Source organism: Rhinolophus hipposideros (assembly GCF_964194185.1).
Source record: "Rhinolophus hipposideros genome assembly, chromosome: 16".
NCBI lineage: Eukaryota > Metazoa > Chordata > Mammalia > Chiroptera > Rhinolophidae > Rhinolophus > Rhinolophus hipposideros.
The window spans coordinates 4,617,336-4,644,473 of record NC_138062.1 but is presented as its reverse complement, the minus strand read 5'-3'; the positions used below and the strand labels follow the sequence as shown (position 1 = coordinate 4,644,473).

At 46.8% G+C, this 27,138-nt stretch overlaps 1 protein-coding gene across 15 annotated transcripts in view; it reads left to right on the top strand.

The window, feature by feature from the left end:
* The window catches only part of LOC308509287 (uncharacterized protein), a 53,567-nt gene that overhangs the window by 14,395 nt on the left and 12,034 nt on the right, over window positions 1–27,138 (top strand). For 2 of the 15 annotated variants that reach the window (XR_013995164.1, XR_013995168.1), the window contains exons 2-7: window positions 6,562–6,638; window positions 10,831–10,985; window positions 11,121–11,270; window positions 11,943–12,006; window positions 17,628–17,822; window positions 21,075–21,922. Coding sequence is in view for 9 of the 15 variants with exons in the window: in XM_081077136.1 (XP_080933262.1) it covers window positions 6,622–6,638; window positions 10,831–10,985; window positions 11,121–11,270; window positions 11,943–11,977 (357 nt within the window). In the remaining 6 variants the exon portion in view is untranslated. Of the gene's footprint in view, window positions 1–6,561; window positions 6,639–9,643; window positions 10,031–10,528; window positions 10,594–10,830; window positions 10,986–11,120; window positions 11,271–11,942; window positions 12,007–17,627; window positions 17,840–21,074; window positions 21,923–27,138 lie in introns of those variants that run through there. The other 13 variants (XM_081077128.1, XM_081077134.1, XR_013995165.1 and 10 more) reach the window with 12 other exon arrangements.

Genomic DNA, 27,138 nt, shown 5'->3' with positions numbered 1-27,138 from the left:
TGTATGATTCCAGCTATTAAAATTCTGGAAAAGGCAAGGTTGCAGAGATAGTAAAATGATCAGTGGTTGCCCGGGGTTGGGGGTTGGGGGAGAGGGGAACAGGCAGAGCACAGAGGATTTTTTGGGCAGTGAAACTGCTCTGTATGATAGTATAGTGGTGAATACACATCATTACACATTTGTCCAAAGCCATAGAATGTACAACACCAAATGTGAACCCTACTGTAAACTGTGCATTTTGGTTGATAATGCTGTTTTGGTTGGTGTAGGTTCATGATTTGTAACCAGTGTCCCACTGGGTGCGGACATTGCTGGTGGCGGAGGCTGTGGGTGTATAGGGGTGAAGGGTGTATGGGAACCCTGCTTTCCACGCAGTTTTGCTGTGTGTCTAAAACTGCTCTAAAAAATGAAGTCTGCTTAAAAATGAGAGAGAGAGAGAGAGAGAGAGAGAGAGAGAGAGAGAGAGAGATTGAGAGAGAGAGAGAGAGAGAGAGAGGCTTGATGATTGGCATCTTCTTAGGCACATGATTTTGGGAAAAAGTACACAGAAGTTGAAGATCTGGACGTAACCATAAAACTTAGCGTGCGTCCTTTGGAAAGTCTTCGTATACCCGCAGGCATGTCTGAAACCTAGTTAGAAGACCTCTGCTCTAAGGTTATGAAAGAGCAAATAGACGAGAAGTGTAGTAGGAAAGATGAGTTATTCACTGAATAAATGGTTTGGGGAAAACAGGGCAGTCATCTGGAAAAAAAATAAGGATGATTTCTACCTACACCCATCAAAGCTTAAATTCTAGATGTATAAAAAATTTAAACATTAAAAAGTTATAAATCTAATAGCAGAAACATGACCTGGAGAGTGGTAGGTGTGATTAGTGAGGTAGGCAATTAAACTTACAGCTGGTTTGCATAGTCACAAGAGGGTTCGGAGGTTGGCACTGTCTTTGATCCATTAACATCTGACTTATGAAATAATAATAAGAAGAATAGTTAGCTTTCATTAAGTACTGGCCGTGTTCTAAGCTCTTTACATGTATTAAACCATTTAATCTTCACAACAACCCGATGTTAAGGGTATTGTTATTACCCCCATTTTACAGATGAGATCATTAAGTCACAGATAGTTGAGGTCACATGCTAGTTAGGAGGGAAGCCAAGATTCATGAATTCAAGTAGCCCTGCTCCAGAGCCCAGGGACTTAAGCAACACACTGTGCTGTGAAGCAGTCCTAATTCTATGTGCTTTTTAAATATAGGCTATATAGGTCAATAAATAGTACATCTTGACAACGTTGTATTTTCAGTGATAAGTTTAAACATTTGTGCCCTTACTTTAGAAAAATTTTAGAGAAAGACTTTTTCATTTAATAGTTCACTGAAGAAACATAAGATTATTTTATCCCTTACATATTTTACTAACTGGAGAGTGTAATTCTGACATATTTTCGAGGCTTATTTCACAATTTAATTTCATGGTATTTTTAAAAAATTACAGTGTGTAGAATAGCTTTACAAACACCCTACCATTATGCATGAATGTTTTGCAAACATGGTTATTAATAGTTTACCATGGAGGGATGAGCAAACGATTGTCCTTTAAATTAATATTCTGTGTTGAAGTTGAAAGCAAATGTTGTCACATTATTTCCATAGCAGAGTAAACCTGCAAACCTTATTAGAAAAAAGCACGAGTACCAAACAGTACGCCAGATACACTAGCATTATAATACTGTCCTGAAATAATTATTATGTTAAAGAAAATATAAAATAATAGATTGTCAACTGCTTGATAACAAAACTACTCAGTCGTCTTTTGTATTAAGTAATCTTTAAGAAGAGATCCATTTTTGTTCAAAATGAGATGAAGACTACTAAAGCCTTTTACTTAGGGTAGTGGGAAGGTAGAAAGTTTCATTTGCAAGCCTGTACAATGGAGTTGTATTTAATCTGAAAGAGAATAAAAACAGTGAATGCAATTACACTGTACATGAGGTCCTGTCCTCCCCAGCCCACCTGGCGGGTCTTATTAATAGCAGTCTTCCTCTCACACTCTTGCTTACTTAGAAAGGATTTGGGCCTGATCAGAGAAGCTGAAGACTTATACGGTATATCTTCTTGGCAGCTGGCAGAATTCCTTGTGCATCGGTCCATTTAATTTAAAAGAGAATTTGATAAACCTACAGGTCGAAACTAGCTCAGGTTGGGGCTCAGGTTTTCTACATAACAGAAAAAGCAAAGGAGGAAAAATAATAACTTTGTGGGGAAGAAAGAGTTAAAAGGAGCACATGCCTGAATTTACCCCAACAGCCACGCAGGGCCTTTGGGAGCAACAGAAACATCTACTGGATATTTGTTTGCTCTGTGGTCTAAACTCTCCCTCCCATCTGTTGTGTGGGGTCTCCTGCGGGGTCTCAGCTCCCGCTCCCCACATAAGAACGCAGGACATGGTGAGGCCAAAAAGGAACACCCACGGAGCCATAGATAGGGGAGTCATACCACTATAGTCTCACTGGAGACTAGGTTCGCACGACGTGCGACCTGCTGTCTGCTTTTCGGCCAACTGACTGAGTCCCCTGGCTAGCTGCAATCCACTCTTTCCAGCCGCCATCTTCTTGCTGGTGCCCATTTTCTGCTGGCTTAGCCACGACAGTTATATTAGTGGCCAATGGCTCACTGGTTACAGCTGACGGCCAACTAGCCACAGCTGACAGCCATCCAATCACAGTTGATGGCCATTTACTACCTGAGCCAGCACCTTTCTATGTGAGGCCGAGAGCCTGGAAACTGCACTCCTGGCTCTGTTTCCACACCATCTCCCTTCAGTAAATTCTGTGTTGATGCGTCGTGCTGTGTGGGGTGATTTTCTCTTTAGAGGGACCCGTGTTGTGCTGAGTTCTGCTTTAGGGTTTGCACATAGCGGAAAGGGGGTTGCTTTCAGGAACCGCGGATAACGTAGGTTACACATCAATAACTTTACTTTAAAAGGAAAAAGTCACGGCTGGGGCTGAGCAGTGAGCAGTGGTTAACTAACTTCTTCTGTTAATGTGTCAGAGGCCCTTCCTGGAGCCAATTGCTTTCCTGAAAGCAGGAGCTCTGGGTTCCAAGCTGACCCGGCCATCATCGCAGCTGGGAGCAATTCACCCAGATTATCTCACTCTGCCATCGCCCCTGGTCTGCGCAGTAAAACTGATAAGTCATTTGCATTTCGGAACTAGAAGGAACAAGGAACTAACTCAGGGAAGAGAAGCACAGAGAAATGCCCAATGTTATATGGCTCTCGCTAGCGGGGCATGAGGGATGGTGAGTACCCAGACCTCTTCATTTCCAAACAGTGTTCTTTCCACAGTACCAGAAAATAGGAAGAAATTCAGAGAAGAAGGAGAAAAAATCATTCTGGTAAATGTAGCAAAGGCTTCAGCAAAGGGATGAAACTGAGATACAGCTGTTTTCCTCTTGCAACAGACTTTTTACTTTTCATCTGACAAAATACACAAGATAGAAAATGTAGGCAGCAGGTGCTGAGTTTTGTATCGTGAGTTGTGTGTGCGTCTCTGCTCCTAGGTGAGAGACGGTGCAGCCAGCAGCTGGGTGGGTGGAGAAGCAGTGCCACCAGCTCCGCCACACAACACAGGACGAGATGGTGATTGCAGGCCCCCACAGAGGGCCAGGTGTGCGTCAGCCAGCGAGGAACATGCACTTTCTGTAACAGCATCACTTAGGCAACCAACGGATCCGCGATGGGGGAAAAGAAAACCTCCGGCAGGTGTTAGCATTCCGCTACCTCTAGTTTCACAAACACCCTGAACACTCTCTTCTAACAGGGTTTCACGGGTCATAGAAAATGATAGGGCGATCTCTGTTGCTGGGTTTATGGTCCATAGCTTTTATATTCTTGAAAAATGCTTTCTTTATAGGCTGCTCTCTCCATGGCGCCGATCTTCTTGGTGTTTAGATGCTCAGATTCGTTAAGCTAAAGGAAAGCACATATGAGTGAGGCGATGAAAGGAGACTGGCTCTCCTCAGCCAGCAGTCACTATTCTGAAGTAATGGTTTCAGTGGGGAGGGCTAGAAGATTCCTTGGATGGATTCACAGTGGCTTCCAGACAACTGGTGCAGAAGCCAGAGCGAAACTGGTTTATGGGGGGGATGACAGAAGAAATATCCAGATATGTTTCCAAGGGGAGGACCTGGAGTCTCCCAGCAAGAGCTTCTTTTACAGACCCCAACCAGTGTTCATGACAACGGGCCTTCTGGTGTGACACATTCCCGAGGCAGTGGCTTCCTATACCTTAACCACTGTGGAACTGGCCCCTGTAAATACAGAAGACCCCAAGGAGAAATAGTTTTCATATATACTACATAGCATTGTATTTTTCTGCATTTAGCATATTTACACTCTGCAGAAACTTGTTCTTCAGGAGGGATATGTGTGTGCCTTCCTAGAGCCAACATAGATTACTTAAATGTTTTAGATCATATGGTAAAGCTCCTGTTTTACTCAAAATAAATAAAAGATGTGTACAAGAGTGGTACATACAGATAATGGAATATGTATTAGTCAAGCATATCCAGATAAATAGAACCACCAATAGGACATAGACAATTTATTATAATGAATTGCCTCACACAACAATAATGGAGGCTGAAAATTTCCAAGCCCTGCAGTTGGCCGGCTGGAAACCCAGAGAGCTAGCTGATGGTGTAGTTACGGTGATCGTGGGTGCTGGGGACAGAGACAAAGGCTCTGCGTGACACTGGGACCCACGTCCCCAGAACAGTTTCCTTCCTCTGAGTTACATGGGATACATGGAAAAGAGGGAAATACCTGGCAAAGCAGGATTCTATTAATAAGGAAGAAAGATGGATGAGGTGCTTGGTGGGCAAGCAAAGCTATCCAAGGTCACTAGCTAGCAAGAGGTGAGACCAGGGCCCTGTCAGTCCCTAGGACTTGAAATGCAGCATTGTACAGTAGAGTGCGCTAGAGGATGTAGGGCTGGGGCCCAGGTCTGTTCATGGCCAGCCTGAACCACTGTGTCTGCTTGCGTGCATTTGGAGGGCGCCTTGGGTCCCCACATCGGGGAATGCAGGCCCTAGTTGTGGGGCTCACCAGATCTTACAAACTGGCATTTCACTAGGGGAGTGTGGGTTACAGACAAATTCTTCTTTTTTGCAATCCGTATTTCCCCTGGGGCAGTCCAGCTTTAGCCTCCTGAATGTGTACATGCCTCTGCAAACCCCAGCTCTGACCATTATCAGCGCATACAGAGGTTTGCAGGCCTTCCATTAGCAGTGTCAGTTTCACCACTGCCGCTGCTAAAGTGCTACTGAATACAGGATGTACTGCTCTGTAATGCTCAGATGTTTCCTTTTGCTACATGACATCGTATTGATCGAGTCTAGAGTCAGCCACAGTCACATTGACTTTTTCCAGTATTCCTGCTAACTTACTGGAAAGAGTCTAAATTAAAAAAATAGTGTTTGGCCATTACCACATCTGTCACTTAATATTTTTCTTTTTCAGTATTGACTAGACTTGGGTACCTTTGTTGTGTTTTAAGGCATTCTAAACCAAGGACAGGACAGAGTTGTTCTGTTTGTTTGTTTCATAGAATTGTTCTTAGTGGTGAATTCTGTATTTCAGAGGCTACACACATAGGACCATCTTTCTCATACCCCTCCAATAAACTTCTTCCTTAGATTTTCTTTCCTTCCTTCCTCCCTCCTTTCCTCTCTCCCTCCCTCCGTCCCTCCCTCCCTCCCTTTTTTCCTTCCTTCTTTCCTTCTCATTGGAATTCCTAAATGGTTAGATGAGATTTAAGCAGCTTATCACATACATGATGAAAAGACTGCCTCCCTGGTCAGAGGTGAGGATGGAGAAGGACAAAGCAGACAAAGGTGTGGGGGGACCCCATTCTGCTACACACTATAGAGTCCGTAAGCCACAGGCCGGGACCTGGAGCTGCCCCAGGCGACAACCAGTTGCTAGAGATGAGGACAGAGGCGTGAAGTGTGACATGCGTGGTGGACAAGGATCGCTGTGTTCAGTGGGAGCGTCCGCGGGGCCCACTCTGGCAGTGCTATGGGCTTGGGGATGGTAACGGCACAGCCTCCCTCCACTTTTCCTATTTGTACATGAAGGCTGTATATGATGCTGGAACCAGCCAGTCTCTTATCTATAGTGAGTGTCCTTTCTGCCTTCTGAAATGCTTGGGTGTTCTTCTGTGGATTTCCATTAATATGCACATTTAGGCAGAGAAAGATTGTGTCATTTCTATGGAGCCATTTACAATATAAACTGAAATTCAGACCATCTTATAAGGTGTATAAATACAATTAGAGGCTAAAAAGCATTGGTAGCATCTAATAAATGTAATAAATTATTTTTCTGGCAGCAATATTATTTTAAATACAAATTCTATTGAGAGTGAATATGAGGATTTATTAGTTAATATTTATAAATCCATTTAAGCTGCTCTGATAAATGGGTGTATAAGTAGTTATGGTAGCTGAAATGGATTTGAGCTTGGCAACAAAGCCTTCATCTTTTGGCCTCTTTCCCCAGCGTTCTGCAGGCAAGCACTGGCTCATCTGAACCTTCAAGATCTCAAAGGGAGGACCTGAGATGTATGTAAGCCGAAGGTATGTGTCTCTGAAATTTGTTTCTTTCAAATTTGACACTCAAAAGGAAAAAAGATGGTGATTAATTTGATGGTCATGCACAAGAGCCTGTGAGGCATTATATCCTGGGGGTTGAGAGTACAGGCTCTGGGGCCACACTCCCTCATTTCACATCCCAGTTCTGCCTCTTGCTAGCTGTGTGGCCTTGAGCAGGTCACGTAACCTCTCCGTGCTTCAATTTCCATCCTTTGGTGGCTTGGATATCTAGATGGCAATGTGCCAAATGGCATATGCCTTTCCCACCAATCACCTTGGTGACTGTGGGTGCTTCACGTGTGCAGAGTGTGCAGGTTGTGCTTTCTGTGTCACTGTGCCCACGTGCAAGCTGCCGTTCACCACTGGGCCTGCTGCAGCAAGATTTGCTGGAAAGCCAGTGTGATCTCCCAGAACAGAAGAGGGCAGGAGGCAGGGAATCCCTGGAGGCAGGCAGTGAGGGCCTTGCCTGCCCAGGTCACCCCTGCTCTGTCCAGCTCTCTGAGCTCGTCTACCACCAGGGTGCATCTGGCCTGTGAACACTTCCTCCTGCTCCATCCATCCCACGCCTCAGGGCACTGGAACCAAGGATATGTGGCTGTGTTTCTGGGATGGCTCTGTGTAGTGAATCAGGAGAGGGTAAAAGATATGTTAACCCCCTTGGTTCCCATTATGGGAGGTGGCAATGGAAAGCAGTCACTGGGACCTGTCCTCTTGCCAAGATTGACATAAAGTGCAACATGTGGCCCTTAAGTGGAGGTGTGTGTCTGCTTTCCTTACGTAAGACTTCACATTTTCCTCAGTAAGCTCGTGAGCAGTGGTGTGTCTGGCCCTGACCTGTAGCATTTGTACACTTCCACGTGGCAAACACTCCCACTGTGGCCACTTTCAAGCCACTCACATGACATCTGAACACAGTTGGGAAGAGATGTGCGATAACAAGCCTATGATTTGATACTATTTCAGCCATACAGCTACAGCAGATGGAAATAACCTCAAATGCATAGGGAGGAGTGAAATGTACTAAAATAATTAGGAAATGATGTTTTGAGTACTACTTTTGTTTTTAGCATAATTTATTTAATTGTAAGTTTATATGATTTAATTTTTAATAACAGCTATATTTTAATAAATGGCTTGCAAAATTTTTGGGAAGAAATTTATGAGCATCAGCTCAAGTACACTATTGCAATAATGTGTGTGTGTGTGAGAGAGAGAGAGACAGAGAGAGAGAGAGAGAGAGAGAGAGAGAGAGAGAGAGACAGAGAGACAGAGAGACAGAGAGAGACAGAGAGAGAGATTCCTTACACAGTGAGATACTTAGTGGCGAGACCTAGGACCTGGCAAAACACATTCTTATTCAACACCCCACTCATTTTCTATCCTCACAGCGAACCCAAGGAAAGGTAAGCAAGGTGTGTTACAAGGGAAGGGACTGAGAGCCAGAGACCTGAAGTGACCACTGACAGGGGGGCTGAGACTAGAACTGGGCCTGAGACTTCCGGTTCACAGCCTTTGCCATACCATCCTGCTTCTTTGAACCCCTTGCCATCCCTGGAGCAGCCATTTCTTAGGCAGGCTATTAAATAATCTGGGATGTGTCTGTCAGGCCTTTCACTGGAATTCAGCCCAGGGGCTCTCCTGTAGTTTCACAAATAAAGAATGAAATAAAGTTGGAAACCCACAGAGTGGGCAGTGACAACCTGTAGTATTGGCAGCTCTGACAGACTCTAAATCGGCCCCCACTCCACCCCCTCTCCTGTTCACACCCTTGGACTCCTGCAGTGTCTAGTAGGCCTGACCTGTGTGACTAACAGGATGTCCCAGGACTTCTGAAGCTGCCCCTTCTGCCTGGTTCTCCTGGTGAGCTGGCTCTGTGGGAAGCCAGCACGGTGCTATGGGGGCACCCACGGGGGCCCTGTGGAGATGCCGGGGCGCCCCTGTGGAGGAGCCCACGGTGGGAAGGAACTGAGACTTCCCATCCACAACCAGCCCGGATTGCCAATCCTGTAGGTGGGTCCTTCCGTTCCAGAGGGCTGTAGCCTGGCTGACATCTGATTGTCACCTCATGGGAAACCCTAAGTTAGAATCACCCCAAGTGCCCCCAAATTCTTGACCCACAAACTGTGAGAGATGACCAGTGTTTATGTTTTAAGCCAATAAGTCTTGGGGTGATTTGTCATACAGTAGTACCGTGTTTCCCCGAAAATAAGACCTAGCTGGACAATCAGCTCTAATGCATCTTTCAGAGCAAAAATTAATATAAAACCCGGTATTATATTATATTATATTATATTATATTATATTATATTATATTATATTATATTTAAAATGAGACCAGGTCTTATATTAATTTTTGCTCCAAAAGACGCATTAGAGCGGATGGTCCGGCTGGGTCTTCTTTTCGGGGAGACGGTCGGTAAGCTGGGCTTCTTTCAAACCTGCGCCCTACGGGCCATGGCCGCTCATCAAATACAGAGAGACGTCAGGGACTTCAGGAAGGAGTACATTGTTTTCTATTTCATTTTGGTTTTGTTTCCCACCAAAGAAATTGCATTTCAAGTCACACTTGAAAGCTTTGCACGATAGGCGCGTTTCTAAATGCCCCGCTGTGGGTAGGAAGCGCCCTGGGGGCCGAGCTCTGCGCCGCTCTGAGGAGCAGCAGCCCTTACACCTTCACGGCCACCTTCGGTTCTTTCGGTTCCCTGCGCCATGGCATGGCCTGCCCTTTGGGAAAGCGAGGACAGGGGAAATAACGGAAGGAATGAATTAGGAAGAGGAAGGGCTGGGGACCCCACTGGAGTTGGGGCTGGAAATCTTACAATCATTCGCAAAACGCCAGCCGCAGCACTCGCGGGGAGGCTGAGCGTGACCTCCTCTGCCGGCGGCCCCGCCCGGTGAAGTTGGCTGCTAGAAAAGCCCACTCCCGCGCAGGAGAGGATGTGAGCGAAGCGGGCGGCCCTCGTGCCTGTGCCTGCGGGGAGACGGGCCCGCAGCGCCTCCGCCCCCAGGCGCGTTACCTCTGAGCGCGGAGACGGCGCCCCTCGGGCCGCTGCACCCGCGGCCGCGGCATGGAGTGGGAGCTCAACTTCCTGCTCTACCTGGCGCTCTTCTTCTTCCTGCTCTTCTTACTTTTCCTCCTGCTCTTCGTGGTCATCAAGCAGCTGAAGAACTCTGTGGCCAGCACGGGCGGCGCGCTGCAGCCCGGGCGCCTCTCGCTGCACCGGGAGCCGTGGGGCTTCTCCCACGAGCAGGCAGTGTGACCCGCGGGGCGCGGGTCCGGCGGGGGGCGCGGAGCTGCGCGGGCTGCGCTGGGTCTCGGCCCCGAAGCTCTGTGGGCACTGCCCCCCGGGGGCCAGGCTGGGCTGCGGCGCCGGGAGGTGGGTTCGCCTGTGGGGGTGGGCGAAGAGGCGAGCTTCTCCGTTCCTCCGCGGAGCTCCGGGCTCGCGGCCGCCTCACTCGGTGCCGGCGACGGCGGGGGCACGGGTCTGGGCTGGCGCTGTGGGGACAGGTGCAGAGAAGACCGGAGCTCAGCCCTTGGAGCCGGAGTGGCTTTGGGCGCCTCCAAGCTCCTCTACCCACTCCAACAGCGTTTCGCTTGTCTCCAAGGGGTGCGAAACGAAGTTATTCAGATTATTCAGCACAGTCACTTCCAAACAACACCGAATGTCAACTTAAATATCCAGATTATTGAGAAACAATGTGGGTTTGGGGCCGGGAGGCAGGGCGCACTTGAAGTATTGGAAACCGCTTCAAAGGTCTATGCGCTCGGATGGATGCTCAATGCGGCGCGACTGGCGGAGCTGGGGAGACAGGACTCCCTCGCCCTCTTTTATGGGAAATCTCTTCCTCCCTTTGACCCCTACATCCTCGTCTAGCCGCCGACCAACTTGGTGCCTGGGATTGCCTTGCTCGTGGATTTAGAACCTGGAACCGCTGGAGGGTGAGCGCTAATGAGAGTCCTTTGGGGATGCGTGGGGTTGCCACGGGGCTGGGGTGCTGGCGAAAGAGGAGCTGTTTGCACGTTGCAGAGCCACCGGGGAAAGGACTGGAGGAGCGAGGCCGCGTTCCAGGGCACAGCTCAGAGCGCGCGCGGGAGGATTGACAGGCGGAGTGCTCCTCACCAGGGTGCTCCGAGCACATCTGGGCAGTTAATTTGGGAAATAACTTCATCTTTCAGATGCTTTCCCTTCGATCTACATCGCCTGGAGCTCTGGAGCCGAGCTGCTGCCCTGGGCGGGTGCACGGAGGACGGAACCCTCAGTTACAGCTGGGTAACCCGGGACCTGAATGGAGGGGGCCCGAACAACCAGAGGTGGACGTTTTCTGCGAACGGTAAGCGGGGACCACCCTTGGTTCCACTGTGTCCCTGTTTATGGCTAAATGTATGAAGACCCAGGTCCTAAAAATAAGTGAGAGGTTAGGATGGAGGAAATGGCGCAATGAAATAAAGGGTTCTCTCCCACTCAGAGCCGGTGAACTGCTCCTGGAACCAAGGAGCCAAACAGGTTCCTCGCTCAAGGCAAGCACCAGTGGCCAGGGAGAATATCATGGAAGTTAGAATGGGAAGCTGGGATGGCTGCAGTTTTAATCATCAGTCTGCTCTTGAAGTTGAAATAGGTAATGCAAATATGTTTCTCTTCAATAGGGAAAACTTGTCCATGTCAGGACTGTAACATTGAAAATAGTTATTAATTTTTTAGGCACAAAGAAAGACCATGTTGAGAGGCTGAAAACAACAAAATACTAAGTTTTGCCTAAGTTGAGAATATGAAAGTGGAGTGGAAGACAATTATTTTGATAATCCAAGGGAAGGAAAAAATAGTTTCACTTAGGGGACTAATTTTGAGAAAAGTTTTGGCCTGAGACATTCAGATAGTTTCCCACATTTTCTGTTTCACTTTGCTAGAACAGACCTGGTCAGGTCAATGAAGTAAGTGGCTTGTTTTAAATATAACGTCGTAAGCAAATCCTCACTTATGTGTACACCACTCGTGATCAGAGCTCTAGTTAGACTTGATCTGAATCCCCACCTTGAATCCAGAACCAACTGCCGTGAATGCATATCGTACTTTGAACAATACTTCTCTCGTTGGTTGCCTCCTCTGCAGGTATTCAGTTATAGGGTTGTGTGGTTAATAGGGACGCTGTAGATGAGTGTAGGGTGCTTAATGAACAATTATAGTTGTTTATAAAGATGGAAAACAATCACTTCGCACTTAAATAACTGGGATGCACATTCTTTTAACCTCCTGCGTGACTCCCTGGTTTGTCATCCTTTCTTCTTCCCAGCAGGGCCACTGGTCCAGAGGTCTAACCACTCCTGACTCCTCTTGCCAGAGACCGGAGCACTGGGGTGAGTAGTTTGCTGCCATCCCAGTACTAAGCCAATCTCTCTGCTCGTTCTGCTGACTTGGTTTCCTACCAAAGGAGGGATTGCCTTTCTCTCTTGTGACCAGTGCCATTTTATAACTTCCTTGTAATCCAATGAATGACTGAGTTCCCTTTTATACAGGCAAAACAACAACAACAACCAAAAAAAACCCGAATACTTATTGCTGTTACCCTGTGCCTGCCTGGAATTTGGCCCTGCCCTGTGGGAATTCAGGTTCCTCAAGTTTGCGCTCAGAACTTGTTGCCCTGGGTCTCCTGTCGTGTTCTTGCTTTGTTAGACATGGCTTTTGAAACTTGGACACCTGTATATGAGCTGCCTTTTTCTACTCATTTACTGCGTCATCCTTTCCCCAAACCCGATATAGACTGATCTCCCCGGTTAGGGCTACTTCTGAACCCATGTTTTTGCTACCTGCATGCACTCTCAATCGAAAGCTCTGATGCCCACAGTGGTCTAAGTCCCAGGCTTGTACGTGATGGCTCCGCCATCCACTGACCACGTCCTGGTCCTGACAGTCACTGTACTGAATCTAATTTTGACGATAGTGTGCGTATGAGCTTGACATTGAAATATTTGAAAAGCCAGGAACATTTAAAGTAACTGCTCATTATACACATATAACTTGATTATAGATGACGTCTGTTTGATTTTCAACAAAAGGTTTTTAGTGACTCTTCAGCAATGTTAGAAGTCATGTTGAATTTCTTGCATCCTAATGAAATGGCCGTAATTCAATTATTATGTAACATTAGTATTTTCTTTCAAGTATTCTTATTTCACTCTTGTCTCTAAATTTCAGCTGCTTAAAATGACTTCAACTCTTTTTTTTTTTTTTTGACTTCAACTCTTATTAGGGTAATTTTGGTTGTTTCTCTGATTTCCAAACTTTTAAGTGCTATGAATCTGCAGTTCACCTTGGAAAGAGAACTATTTCAAGTTGAAGGTAAATGACCTTACACGTTCTCCAAAATGTCTAATAAAGTAGATTCCTAGTACATTCCTACTTCAGTTTTATGGCACAGCTGTAGATGCAGGACTGATGCCATCTGGTGTAATTTCACAGAATCAGAGGGAATTCAGCCAGAGTGGGCCATGCGCTGGCTTTTCTGGGAAAGATGTGCTGCCAAGATGTGTTTTGGATTCACTTGCAGGGGTGAGAACTTGGAATTAGGTGAGCGCAAATTATGCAGTACCCCAGTTTTAGGCTGGAATTTTATGTTTCCAGTTCTGTCTGTAGTTTCAAAATAAGTACAAAAAGAGTTAAGTTTTTTAAATGGCTGAAATTTTAAACATTGTTTAAAATTTGGAATGGTTAAACCGTTTAGGATTGTGGGAAATGCTTCCTTTTTCTAACTCATCCTTTCTAATCTAGGGACATTTAAGATAGTGATGGTACTAGTGCAGTACTCAGAAAGTATCAGCAGGTACTGTACTAGGTCTTCACTGGTACAGCTGCGCTGAGGCACTTGGGCTGACGTACGCTAAATCCATAGTTAAGTCTGCTCTGGGATCCCTGGGAAATCCCGGCCCAGTGTCTGTGTCCCATGCAGGGAGGATTGAGTGGTAGATGTCTGGTGCTGATTTTTGGTTGTTGTTTGAATCAGTGAAATAAAATTCTCAATTCTCCATTTCTCACTTTGTGTATACAAAATAAAGTTATACATGAAGTAATGATCTGATTAACTATCTTAATAGTTAGCATCTTACCCTATAAGAATTTGGGTAATCAGAAGGGCAGACCTGTGTTTCAAACAGTCATCAGAACATAGTGGGCACTCAGAAAACTTGCAGATGGGTTGAGCTAAAAATCCTTATTTTCATTAATAACAGCTATTTTATATAAGCCAAACCATTTCCTCCATTCTTGATCTCTGTAGACATGGGTGGGTTCAACTTGAAATTTTTGTACTCAGCTTTTATTTTATTTATATGACTCTGAAGTTACTTGAACTTACTGAATATGTATAGATTCTTCAGGCAAGATATTTTCTACTTTCAGATGGAAATCTTGCTTTCCTATTGGGAATCCAGGTGGATTGCTATCTTGAAGTTACTGCACTGAACAGTGGCTTAAATAAAGCAGGGGTTTTGTTCTCTAGTAACAAGGAGGTGGGGGTAGGCGATTGCTGTGTTGGTTCAGCAGTTCACAGATGTCAGGGTCAGGGTGGCCTCTGGGTGCCCTTACCTTTCCTTCAGGTGGCTGCAGTTCCCCTAAAGAAGCTAGAGAAGGCCAAAGGGCCCGCCAGTTCGAATTGCTCCCTTTTAGAGAGTTTTCTCAACTGGACAACAACTGCTTACATCTCCGGCCAGACTGTGTCATTGGCTACTGCTATCCGCAGAGTGGCCTGAGAAATATAGTCTTGGTAGCCGGGCATATAACTGCCTTCAACAAAAATCTGAGTTCTCGTCATAAGGAAGATGATGATGGATCCGAGTGAACAACTAGTCTGTGTCCTGGCTACAAAGTACAGCTGTCAAGGCGCACAGCTTCGGGGCAGATCAGTACTCTAGCACCTTCCCAGCTGGCAGCCCGCCCAGCACCGCTGCTCTGCTCCGAGAGAGCGAGCGCAGAGAGAAGACCGGCTCGGCTTTCTCGCCAGCACTCGGCAGGACTGAGCTGGACTCTCAGCCAATACACGTGCCCACATCCGGAGTTTCCAGAGGAGGACCCGGGAATGTGCACACGCCCTGGGTGGACATACTCTCTTTATGGAGGTTCCGAACGGCGTGAAGAATATTCCTACCTTGCTGTTCCTCATCGGCTTCATGTCACTCTTCTCCAATTTTCCTGACAGATTTTTGGAGGAGTCTCATTTGCGTATGTAATCTCCATATGAGGATCATCCCTTTCATGCCCAGAGGACGGTCTTATGTAAAGAAAGCTGCTTGAGGCCCTTTTGTGACTCCACTACCAATCTAGGAATCTCCTGGGTGAAAAACTGCTTCTCAAAACTGCTTCCATAAGCAGCCCACACCCTGGCTAAGCAAAGGGAGAGAAAACACTTCCCACGTCCAGGGCTGTTCACAAGAACTTTCTGTGATGACAGAAATGTTCTCTGTCTGCACTGTCCAAGAGGGCAGCCCCTGGCCCCAGTGAACACTTGAAATGTGGCTAGTGTGACATTTACATAAAAAGTAAATTGTAAGTAATGTAAATGCAAGTGGCCACGTGTGGCTGGTGGCTGTGGTGTGGCACAGTGGGGCACACACGTCATCTTTCTTGCACTTTAGAGCCAGCTGGGAGGGGTTAGAGCCAGCCCTGCGCCAGGTGTTCCGTGGTCTTCGCTATTCCGCCTTGCCGTTGAACTTGTCTTCCAGAAGAAAAGGAAAAAATGGAACTAAATTCAAGATGTTCACTTGACATCTACTCATTGCATAATGCAGAGGGGTCTCCTGGGAAGCGGTCCTGTGATTGACTTGAGCGATTATTGATAACGGGAAAATGGCGATGCTGACCCACGTAGCATTCCTAGAGAACATTGTGTGTTCCTAGTCAGATTACATCGGCAGAGATTATTTTGTTCTATTGTGCAATTCATTCTGTGTTACTTTATTTTTGTTGTATTGTGGCTGCTAAATGATTATTTAGTGTATGTTTTTCAAGATACTTAGTGGTTTATAATTTTTAAAAGGCTGTGAAATTTAAAAAAATAATTATATGTTACTCACTTTGTGTGTGTGTGTGTGTGTGTGTGTGTATGTGTGTGTGTGTGAATTATTATTACCCATACACTTGTATTTTTTAAAGAGTTAATTGGGATGAGCTTAATAGATAGAAGGGAATATTTATTTTTATATCAGATTTCCTTTTAAATGGGCACGTCTGTATGCCAATTAATGCATCTTTTTAAAATATGAAATGACTCTTTCATTGTATTCAGAGTTAGTGTAAAACAGGAGGGTGGTAATGGTAGTGGGATCCTTCTTTATCAAATGTCTGGTTGTTTACACTGAGCATTGCTTGGATCCTGTTTCTTTACAAGTGCCTAGTTTTGAGTTGTCTTTTATTATCGAGTTGTAGGAATTCTTGATATATTGTAGACACTATTTATGAAATATAGGCTTTGTAACAATTTTCTCCTAGTTTGTGGCTAGCTTTTTCATTTTATTAACATATTTACTAAGTATCTACATTGTTCTAGACAGTTTTAGATGCTGTGGAAACACTGGAAGTAAGGTCAGGTCCCTGCTTTCATTGAGCAAACTTAGGTAGCTACAGTGGGGAGCTGGAGCTCTTAGGGCTCCGAGGTCTAAAGGGGTGAAAGGAAGTATGGTTCTAGGACCCAGAAAAGTAGAGATTGGAGAGGGAAGATGGCAACCAACCACGGTGAGTCAGCAGTGGGGGAACAGAGAGAAGAAATACTCAGATTGCACAATCTTCCCAGCTCCTCATTTCTTACCAGTGCCTTCCAGTGGCCAACCCAGCCAGAAGCCAGAGGACGAGGGAGCTCATCGATGCCCCTTGGGGGCACAAGGCAGGGGGCGGGGGAACAAGGTGAAAACTAGATGTGGAGGGGCAAAAGGGAAATAACCCACACACAGATCTGCTTCAAGATGTCGATGGCTGCCTTCATGCCGCTGTACCTAGTACCAGAATTTACATACCAAACCCCACACAGGGGGATAGTTCATTTGTTTCCGATTCTTCATTAGTGTAAATGAATGGAATAACTTTTTGGAAGTCCTTATCAGCTAAGGCGTTCTGTATATCCAGAATTATTTCCTAGGATGAATTCTTAGAAGTAGGATTGTTGAGCTAAAGCATGTGCACACTTTGTGTTTCTGTCATTGTTAGATTTATTTCCAGAAAGCTTATGCCAATTTGTAATCTACCCAATAATGCATGAAAATGTTCAATTCCTCATATTTTTGCAAAAAGCTTTTGCCCACCTTTTATATCTTTTCTAATCTGATAGATAAAAAAACTCTTTACTTATAGTTTAAAACTACTGATAAGATTGAACATCTTTTTATAAGTTAATTGACCATTAGACAATTTTCATCTAGTATATGTCATCTTAATATTGGGATCCAAACAAAAAACGAGAAGAACTTGTTACATTGTTCCAATCACCTTATAGGATGCAGTCAGCTCCTTAGCAAACATGGTACCAAAAAAGAAAGATGGTTCACAGCTGATATTTTGCGCCTTGATCATTTCCTTACACAAATAACTAAGTCAGTAGCATGTTCAGGGGCGAGTGGTGCTGAGCATTAGGTGTGAGTGTGCTGACTTGCCTGTGGACACACGTGGGGCAGCAGGACTTCACCCACGCTGGAGGTGATACAGCATAACTCGAGTTCTTTCACACGAGAGCTCTTTTCTAAGTTAAACATCTGAAGCCTCTTTCAGAGGATGCCATACTCTACCATTCTGTTTGCTCTCCTCTGGACGCCGTCCAATGTGATAATATTCCACTTGAAAGGGGTGCTGTTGGCATGGGCGTGGGCTGGCAAGTCCTCTCACCCACTCTGGGAGGGGTGGGCATCTGAGCAGATACACTGCATGGCCACTTAGCAGTTTCTTCGAGCAGTTAAGCTGGCATGTGTAAGCAGTGGCTCTGTCTTTTCCTGTCTCTTAGAAGCAAGCAGACGTGCAGTAGGTGGCACTGGGCATCTGGCAATCAGTCCATTTACAACAGGCTGGCATCTGGAACGAAAGGAAGCTGCACCCCATGGAGCAGAGTGAGGGGCAGCGTCCAGGACACATGGAACCAGAGAGCAAGGCAGAGACGCTGAGCTGGAAGCCGAGTCATGTGGTCCAGGCCCGCACAGCGGTGAGCAGAAACAGGCTGTGAGTCAGAATTTCACTTTAGGCTCACTGGGTGTCTGGTCGGTGACAGGATTGATTCCAGATTCCCCACCGCCGACACAACCCAGCGTGCAGCCAGGGCAGCTATACTGTCTAACCTGGCGGCCACAGTACATTCTAGCCAGGAAAGGCTGGAGTTGGGGGAACTGGAAACCACTGCCCTACATGTAGAATATTCTCTCCACCCCTGCAAAATATGAAGTATGATTCAGTGGTTTTCACATGGCTTCATTTCTAAATTTGAAAACTATATTTTTAAATAGAGAATTTTGATGTGGACTGACATCCAGTCTTCCTTCATAATTCCCAGACTCCTCACCTCCACCCACTCTGCCTGCTTTTTGAAAACAGCACCATTTGCCTGCCTCCAAACTCAAAGTTTCCACCCTGTTCCCGTGATTCCTCCCCATCCCTGGCCAGCCTTGGCTTCTCAGGACCCAACTGTGAAAGGGAGGGCATGTGGACAGCAGTTCCTGGCAGCTGAAATCACCAATCACCACTACTTTTGTCTCTGCCAGTTTTCCCTCCGCGTTTAACTGCTCTATTATAAGTGATGCCTGCGGGATGGCTGTCTCACAAGAATTTGAGTTTTCTTTCTCATGTTATTCCCAACTGAAATGATCTCACACGGAGCCCACTCTTTGCCTATGTTGGCAGCTCGAATCTGCCCGAGAGGTGGTGCTTAAGTCTTGGAAATCAGAGCCAGACGGCTGCATTCAAACCCTAGTTCCATCTTCTCTCTGTGCCTCTGTCTACGGTCTGAAACATACAGATAATAACACTTACAGGATACCTTGAGCTTACATGGCCCTATGTGACAGAGTAAGTGCTCCATAAATGTTAGCTGCTGTTTCTATTCAACATGGTGTATCGTCTTCCATCCCCGCATTCTAGCTGTTCATCCCATTTCACAGTAACTTCTTTTGTCGGACACAGCATTCATCCCCTTTTGTTAAAATTTCAAGTTCACATCTTCATAACCTATATTTTGTTAATTCATATATAGACATGTGAGTTTGTAGTACTGTACCTGGCCCACTTTCTTGTTTTCTGCCAGGAAGAACTGGTCGACTGTGATGCCAGAGTTCTTCTCGTGCCATACCTGGTCTCTGCACATGTAGTTTTATCTGGGCACTTTCCCTCCAGGCACATTTCAGGTTGGCACTTTCCGGCCAAGTATATCCCTTCCAGCCCAGGAAGATCTCTCCAGCCTCTGAAGAAATCTAAATTCAGCCCTCCCATAAACAAAGCCAGGGTAGGGTGACTTCTCACTTCCTCCTTTATTTTGCAACATCACAGCCTTTTCCTGGAAGGAAGGATAAAAACACTTCCTGTGCTCTGGGGTCCTTCAGCTTCCTGCCCAGAACCTCAAAATACAGAGACATTTGAAGAGTTCCAACTATGTTCCATCTGCTCAGTTGAACCATTAGAAGTTAGTCATCCTGAGAGGATTTGATCGATGTTGGCAGACCCCTTGACCTAACTTAGACATAATCAAGAGCCCAAAATATGTGCAGAGCTCATGAGTATCTGAGTAGTTGGAGAGCAGAGAGATGCCAGGTTGAACTTTAAATATTTCAGGTGAGCTCTGTGATGTCCAGAATGGTCTGAAGCGTTGCACACGCATTCTGTCTGTGAGGTTTCTGTCCAGCAAGGTGACAGGAGGCGCTCCAGTCACCGCACAGCTCCGTCTCTGGCGTGGGTTCTGCGGTAAAGAGCGAGGGGAGCAGTGGGTGTTTTCACGTTCATTACACCCAGAAATTTATTCTGTGATAGAGTGAATTATACTCGAAACCTTTCCACATGTGTCATGTCATACTAAGTGGGTCCTTTCTCCTGTAAGAATGTCTAATGTGTAACAAGATGTGAGCTCAGACCTCAGAGATGAGCTAGCTTCTCTCCACAGTCATTACATTTCCTTAAATTCACAGCCTCTCTCTTGTGAGGTGACACTTCTGTCCTGGGAGAGGGAGTCTACCTTTATCAGTAGTGGACACTGATGGTAACCACTTTGAGCAGCTCTTGCCATTGCGGAAGTCAAACATGACTTGTACTCATCTTTTGTTATCGGTATATATTAATACAGTTTTTTCCTGTCCTAAAATGTGTATACATTTTTTGGCACCCTCTGTATATATACAGAAAAAAACTGTATGAAAATTGTAATACTCAATATATACCGCTAACAAAAGATAAATGCAAATCATGTGTATACATTTTTTTGGCAGCCCTGGTATAGATAGATATAGATGATATAGATATAGATACAGATACAGATACAGATATAGATATAGATATATCTCAGCCCCACATATTTTTCCAGAAGAAATATAAAATGCCTCCTATACATTCATACAAAATCACCACCAATGAGTGAAAGAGAAAAGCATGATTGATACTAATTATGCTGCTATTAGTGTTTACGATCATGTAAATAATTATGATGATGGTGACTAACGGTGGTAAATAGGAGAGGAAGCCAGGGACGGTGTCTATTCCTATGGTCTTGCTAGGAGGCCCCGTCTTTCCCCAGAGGTCCTGAAGTTTTGCCCGAGCTGGGGTAGAAGTCACTGTGATGACTAAACACGTTTGGGTGAATTTAGACTAAACACATTGGGTGTTTCACTGTTTTATTGTAAGCCTCCCTGCCTCCCCCCATCCCCATGTGCTTCCTTTCTAAAGTTGAGATGTGGGAATTAGCGGACGATGGCAGGTACAGAGCTGCTGAAGGTTTTGTCAGTGTGGCTGACAGGAGCTCATCCCTGCATCTCCGCTGCTCTCCGTGGCCTGCCTCGCGTCGTGGTTTCACCCCTCGTAACCGTGCCTTTCTCAGCCTGTGGCTCGCATAGCTGTCCGTTGCAGAGGGCCTGCCTGAGTCACCAGATGTGGACAAACTCCTCCTGTGCCCCCTGTGACGATCAGGGTCCATTTCACAGTCAGGTTGGCACTGTGTTTCCTGTCTGCGGGTCGCTTGGCAAACGCAGCCTGAAGAGCCTGGGTGGCAGTTGTAGCTTATGGGACTCTTGCTGTGTCCCCTGGGGGGACCTCTGAACACCCAGAAGCCAGAGTTGACAGGACAGGAAACGCATTCTCCAAGTAGATCACTGGGAGTGAGTCATCGAGCCATTTCTGCTTCCATCCCTTGCTTCCTGAATGTATGTATCTACCTGTTGGGGGCACAGCACCATGTAAATGTCATCTGAATGTTTGTTGGCAGGCTCTGGAGGATGAGGCCCCACCTTCACAAAGCTCTGGAGAGTCCATGTGCTAACAGGAAGAATAACATCAGAGGGCGGCATGGTTGGGACGTGAGATGTGGGCAAGATGCGGGCAGGCCTCAGCACGCAGTGACATTTGAGTAAAGACCTAAAGGAAGAGAGGAGCCTGGGGTAAGATGGTCCCACGCAGAGCAGCAGCAAGTGCCCAGGCCTGCGGTGGGAACGTTCTGGCATGCCACTGCCAAGTGGGCCGTGTGCCACGGGTGGGGGAGAAGCTGAGTGTTGGTGGACAAGGTCAGATGGTGACAGGTGGCCATTCATGCAGGGTTCTAGAGGTCACTGTCAGATGTGTGCTCTTCTCTGAGTGAACTGAGAAACCACTGGGACGTTTTGAGGTGAGAAGTGCTATGATGTGATACAGTTTTCCAGAATCTCTGCCATCGTGTTGAGGACAGACAGAAGGGGGAGAGGAGCACCCACGGCCCTGAAGCCATTTCAGAGCACTCGGGACCACAGTCCTTCCATCTCTCTCTCTTACCACGCCCGTGTTAGCCCGTCGGGGTTGGGCGCTTGCCCGGAGAGCCGCACGAAGCCGGCAGCTGCGTGCTCCGCGAAGCCCACGGCCTGGCACAGCACAGAGCCACGCGTGACCGCGCGCGCCAGGCGGGGGCCGTCACGCCCAGCGGGGCAGCAGCAGCGCGAAGGACAACCTGGGAGCTCCATGGGTGCCCGTCCACTCCGTGCTGGCTTTGTTTTCGGAAGGCAGACCTCAGAGGACAGGGCCGCGGCAGCAACGGGAATTACAGAGGAGTGTTTTCAGAAGGCAGAGGGATCGGCGTGCTTTGCTGTGAGTCAGTTCAAGTAGAAATGTGGAATCCCTTTTTAATAATGTAACGAAAAATTGCTCTTTTCTGGCTAAGAATACAATATTTGGGGAGGATATGGGTCAGTTCGCTTTTCAAACTTCCTCCTGAATTGCAGCATCATAACAACTTCTGTATGATTTCACTCATTTCAAACATATCCTAAGACGGGGAAAACGTGGAGAAGGACTTAAATAAAAGAACATCCAAAGCACTTTAGGGAAAGTAAAAGTCCCCTTTTCCATAGGAGAAAACATTTTTTTTAAGTGTTTAAAATTGTGTCTAATTTAAATGTGATTCACAGGAAAGCTATAGAAAACCTTGTACGTATAAGAAAAATTTAAAGTTAAAAGAAACTGAAATTTCTGTATTTTTACTTTTGAATAGCTTGTTATAAATAGGCAACTTTGTTATGCAACTATCATTTATTTCTCACATAGTTTGGGTGAGGCAGGTATTTATGAAACTTAATGGTAACTAATGTTTTGAAACTCTGGGTTTAAACATTACCAGAAATAACTGGATGTAACTTCATTATTGCCCCACCCTGCATACTATAGGTGCCAATCCCATCACAGGGGGTCTGATTGAAGCAATGATTCTCCTGCACTTGCGGTCCCGCGAGGAACCACGTGGGGGCGACATCGCGTCGCAGGCGGCTGCCTGTGTGCCCCGCCAAAGGGGTGGTGCCCCCAAACCCCACACCTCGGTGTAGACTTTGGGAGAAGCCAGCTCCTTGCAAAGCTGATTCTTTTTTGCCATGTGGGCCCTGAGACAGCTCTTTTTCTTTGTGCAAACCGTTCCCCTGCTGCTTGCGGCCTCTTTTTTTATAGCAGTGTTTTTCCAATCGTGAGCATCAATTTAGTGAGTGAAAGACGGAGATTATACATAGTTACATGGTACAACAAGCATAAACTGAGACTGTCCTGGACAGACCAGGGCATGTGCTCACCCACGAGTTCAAGGTCAGGATTAAAGACAGTGAAAGGGAGTCAGCACAGAGAAAGCAGTGTGTCACAAACAGGGAATGTAAACAGTGTTTTATGAAACTTCTGCTCGGAGCTAGTAAAACACATTTCTCACTGGAGTCAAGGACTAAAACTCTTGAAAATCACCTTCCAGGCTGCAGTGAGGGCCTTGGGAACAGTCATCACGCTTCCTTCTTGGTGGCTGTCCATGCTGCAGCCGCCTCCGCCCCATCTAAAGCTCTCACACAAAGCAACGCTTACAACTGAGGTCCTCCCACTTGAGCCCCAGCAGTGGGCCGGGACTAAGCCAAGCTCCCCAGAACATGAGGTCTTTGCTTGTAGGATAATACTTTCTTTGTCTGGAACCACTGAGGAACAGACACGGCTCGTCTATCATAACGATGTGTAACTGCGAGCGTTTGTGGACCAGAAGCTGCTAGAAATACATATTATTTTCTCTGCAGGCTTCTTGGGGGTAAGAGCCTTCCGAGAAAATAGCCTGACAGACAGGGACCCGCAGTAACTGTTACGCAGTCCACGGGTGTGATGACTGAAAGCCGGTGGCCCTGTGTTGTGTCCCGGGCAGAGGGACTGCCCTCTCGGTGGGACTGCTGCAGGGTTTCCCCTCATTCTAGGGACGAGTGTCCAGCAGGAGAAAGTAGTATTGCGATGGGGGGCCCGTCAGTAGTTCTCACACAGCAGTAGCCCGGCGCTGGGATGCTGACGGCTCTCGGTAAGGGCCACTCACTGGGGTTACTGCTGCGTACGAGTACAGGGGTAAAGACAGCGAAACACAGGAAAAAGGACTAACCACTGGCTCCTGTGTCACTTCACAGACCGAGGCAGGGCCTTTGACCCCGCATGGAGGCTCTGCTTCTTAGGTAAACCAGCAGGGAGTTAATTTAAGGGACACCATGGTTCTCAAACCCCTGGCCTGCCTGCTTTTTCCTGTCTTCTCCGTCGGGCCTCTGTGCCCAGATAATGCAGAGCAGCCTTCCTGCCCGGTGGTGAGGCCACAGTGGGTTCCTTAGCTCAGGGCTGCTTCCTCTGAAATGGAAACATGTGGTTTGGTTCATGGCGCCCTTGCTCTGGCCTCCACTGGTGGTTGGAGAGAGATCCGTGACTTTCCACGCAGCAGGCAGGGAGTCTCACCTCGGAGCAATTGACGTTCTGGGTGGGATAATTCTTTGTTGTGGGTGGGCTGGGTGGCTTGTGCATTGCAGGACAGTTAGCAGCATCTATAGCCTCCATCGGCTAGATGCCAGTGGGGTCCCTCAGTCCCCTCAAGTTGTAACAAACAAAGATGTTTTCAGACATTACCCGATGTCCCCTGGGGTCAAAATGGCCCCAGTGGGAACCACTGAGATACACAAGGACACAAACCAAGTGATAGTCCTAAAGCACACCAGTCTTCCGTGATGGTAGTGCACACACGCACACGCACACACACACACACACACACACACGCATGCACACACACACTAAACCTTAGCAAGTAGACATGTTTAGAGGACATTTTTGCAAGGTTTATTACTGTTGCATCATGAATAATATAATTTAAAATGTCTCACCTTTTAAAATGCTGCAAGGATCAAGAAATCACTTCCCTCATGTTTCCTGCCCGCTCTGCACAAGCAGTGGTTTCTTCTTACCCTGCACTGCCCTTCCCGGGTGAGCTCCTGCTCATTCTCCAACACCCAGCTCAAATGTCACGCCCTCGTAGAGGATTCCATGTGTTCCAGTGGCATCTTGGCTGTATCTCCTATCACCATTGTTACACTCTATTGTAATTATTTAGGGTCTACCTCCCCGAGAAGGGTAGGGATTGTCTTACTCAGCAGAGTTGCAAAGCTTTTACACACTAAATGGCCGAGGGCTGACTGTCAGAGAGCCCCTGTGGTAGCTGAAAAATCTGAGTTTCAATCTTCTGCTTCTTATTAACTGTAAGACTCTAGACAAGTTATTTAACACTCAAAAATTTAGCTTCTTCACCCAACCTTATGGGCAGTGTTGTGATTTAAAAACACCCCATTATATTAGTGCCTCTTTGGGAAATGAGCTGTGGTCTATTCCAGTGGTCTGGAATATATGAAATGGATCCTTAGAGTTTTGAAGGCATGGCACAGCTTTGACTGAGGACTCTCAGGGGTAAGTTCATGCATTACTAATTATTTGATTAGGACTATATAATCATTTAATGATGCTACATATATATGGCACCATAGGCTGAAGGGACAGCTGACACCGACCCACGCCCTCCTTAGCTGGACTCTCCTGAGTGAACACTTAACGCTTTCTGGTGACTCATCTGCTCTCGGCATGTTCTGCTGGGAGGCAGCTTGGAACAAAGATCATGGGCCCAGGTCTGGAGCCAGGGCACCCACTTGTTAGGCTATGATCTTCGGGAAATTGTTCAACGTCCCTGAGCCTCCTTTTCCTCATCTCCTACAAATGGTAATAATCATAATACCTCCTCAGAGTTGTTTTGAAAATGGAAAGGTCACGTACAGTGCGTTTTTCAGACTGTGCACCGACTCTGTGTGGTACCATAATGGTAGATCCATGCCATTGTGCGTTTGTCCAAACCCGAAGAATGTACAACACCAGGGTGAACCCAAAAACAACCCAGGGACTTTGGGTGATGATGATGTGACCATGTAGGTTCATCGGCTGTGATACGTGTCCCATTCCGGTGGGGACGTTCGTAATGTGGGAGGCTCTACGTGCAAGGGGCCAGGATGGATATGGGAACTCTCCTTACCTTCCCCTCAATTGCACTGTGAGCCTGTAACTGCTCTAGAAAGTAGTCTGTAAAAAAGAGGTCGTCTATGGAAAACGTCTGATACATGCCTGGGCTGCGGGGACTACTTGCCCACTACGACCTACGTGTTGTTCGCAGATGACGTCGTGCCTTCACCCGTCATTCGGCTGTCCGTCCACCATGTGGTATATGTCTGACTTGCCTCCGTACTCTCAAGGCTCTGGTGCAAAGAACCATGAACTGAAATTCTTCCAGTGTTGTGAGTAGGGTATGATCATTGCCTAGGGAGGATAATCGTCTGAATGACATCCACCACAGTGAGCACGTGTTCACATTAGTGTGCCTGCACTTTTCTACATGCTTCCTAAGTGCTAACTCAACAACCTGTGAAGGAAGTGCTATTATGAACCCCACTTCACGGTGAAGTGAGGCCTGAAGGTGTCACGTGAGCCATGTCCCACCGCTCACAGCTGAGGGAGCCTGAGTGCAGCCTCTTCACCTCATGTTTGATGGCCGTGCATAGTTTGTTCACTCACTTAACAAGCACACATGGAACAGTTCTTTTCCTCCAGGCAGTGAAACTCTGAAGAGAAATCAGACATACGTGCAGTCCTCCAAGAGTTCACAGTCGAGTATGTGAGACAGATGGTAAGCAGATGATTGCCGTGTAATGCGAGAAGAATAACAATACAAGTAGAGGTCGGTGTTAGATGCAGCGGAAGGCCAAAGTGCGGGTACTCTTATCTCGAGGTCTTGTCCTCCGCAGAGAGAGGGGCTCCCTGGAATGAATGAAGCAGACAGCCAGCCGTCTATAGCACCAAGTGCCCAGCAGCTGGCGTGGCTGCTCAGACACAGGTAACCCTGATAAACAGTGTGCAACCTACTAGAGTTATAAGGTGTCATTAGTCACTCAGCCCATGGTCTTACTGCCTGGATTATCTTCTGAGGGAAAAGAACCATAAAAGATTCTGTGGCTTAGAAGCTCGGCAGTTGCTTTTCTGTGATCTTGTTATCGGCAACTGACAAATGGTGAAGCAGATACTCCCCTGATTGTGAGAAAATGAAGAAGCACCCTGCTTTGATGTTTATGTTCTCTGATGACACTGCAAGATTGTTCTGAGCAGGAGGAAATCGGGAAGAAGCACCTCAGAGCCTCCCCTCCCTCTGTGAGGCCGCTTGCGATGTGGAGTGCTTGTTTTCTGAGTGGTTAGGGGAAATGGGACATGGCAGGGCTTCTCAGGAAGGCTGCCCACGAAGCATGTGTGGCTCTCCTTGATGTCACAGGTGGCGTGGAAGGAACGCGGTCTTGGAGAACGAGGAACGGCCCTTGTTCCAGGAACGGCCGTCTGTAATGCACTGTGGCTTTCAGCCAGTGCATCACTTAAGGGCTGGTAACCCGAGGCTTTCCAGCCAAGGGGAGGAATAAGCCCCTGATGCTGACGTAATAACTTGACCAAACAGGCCTTTTCCT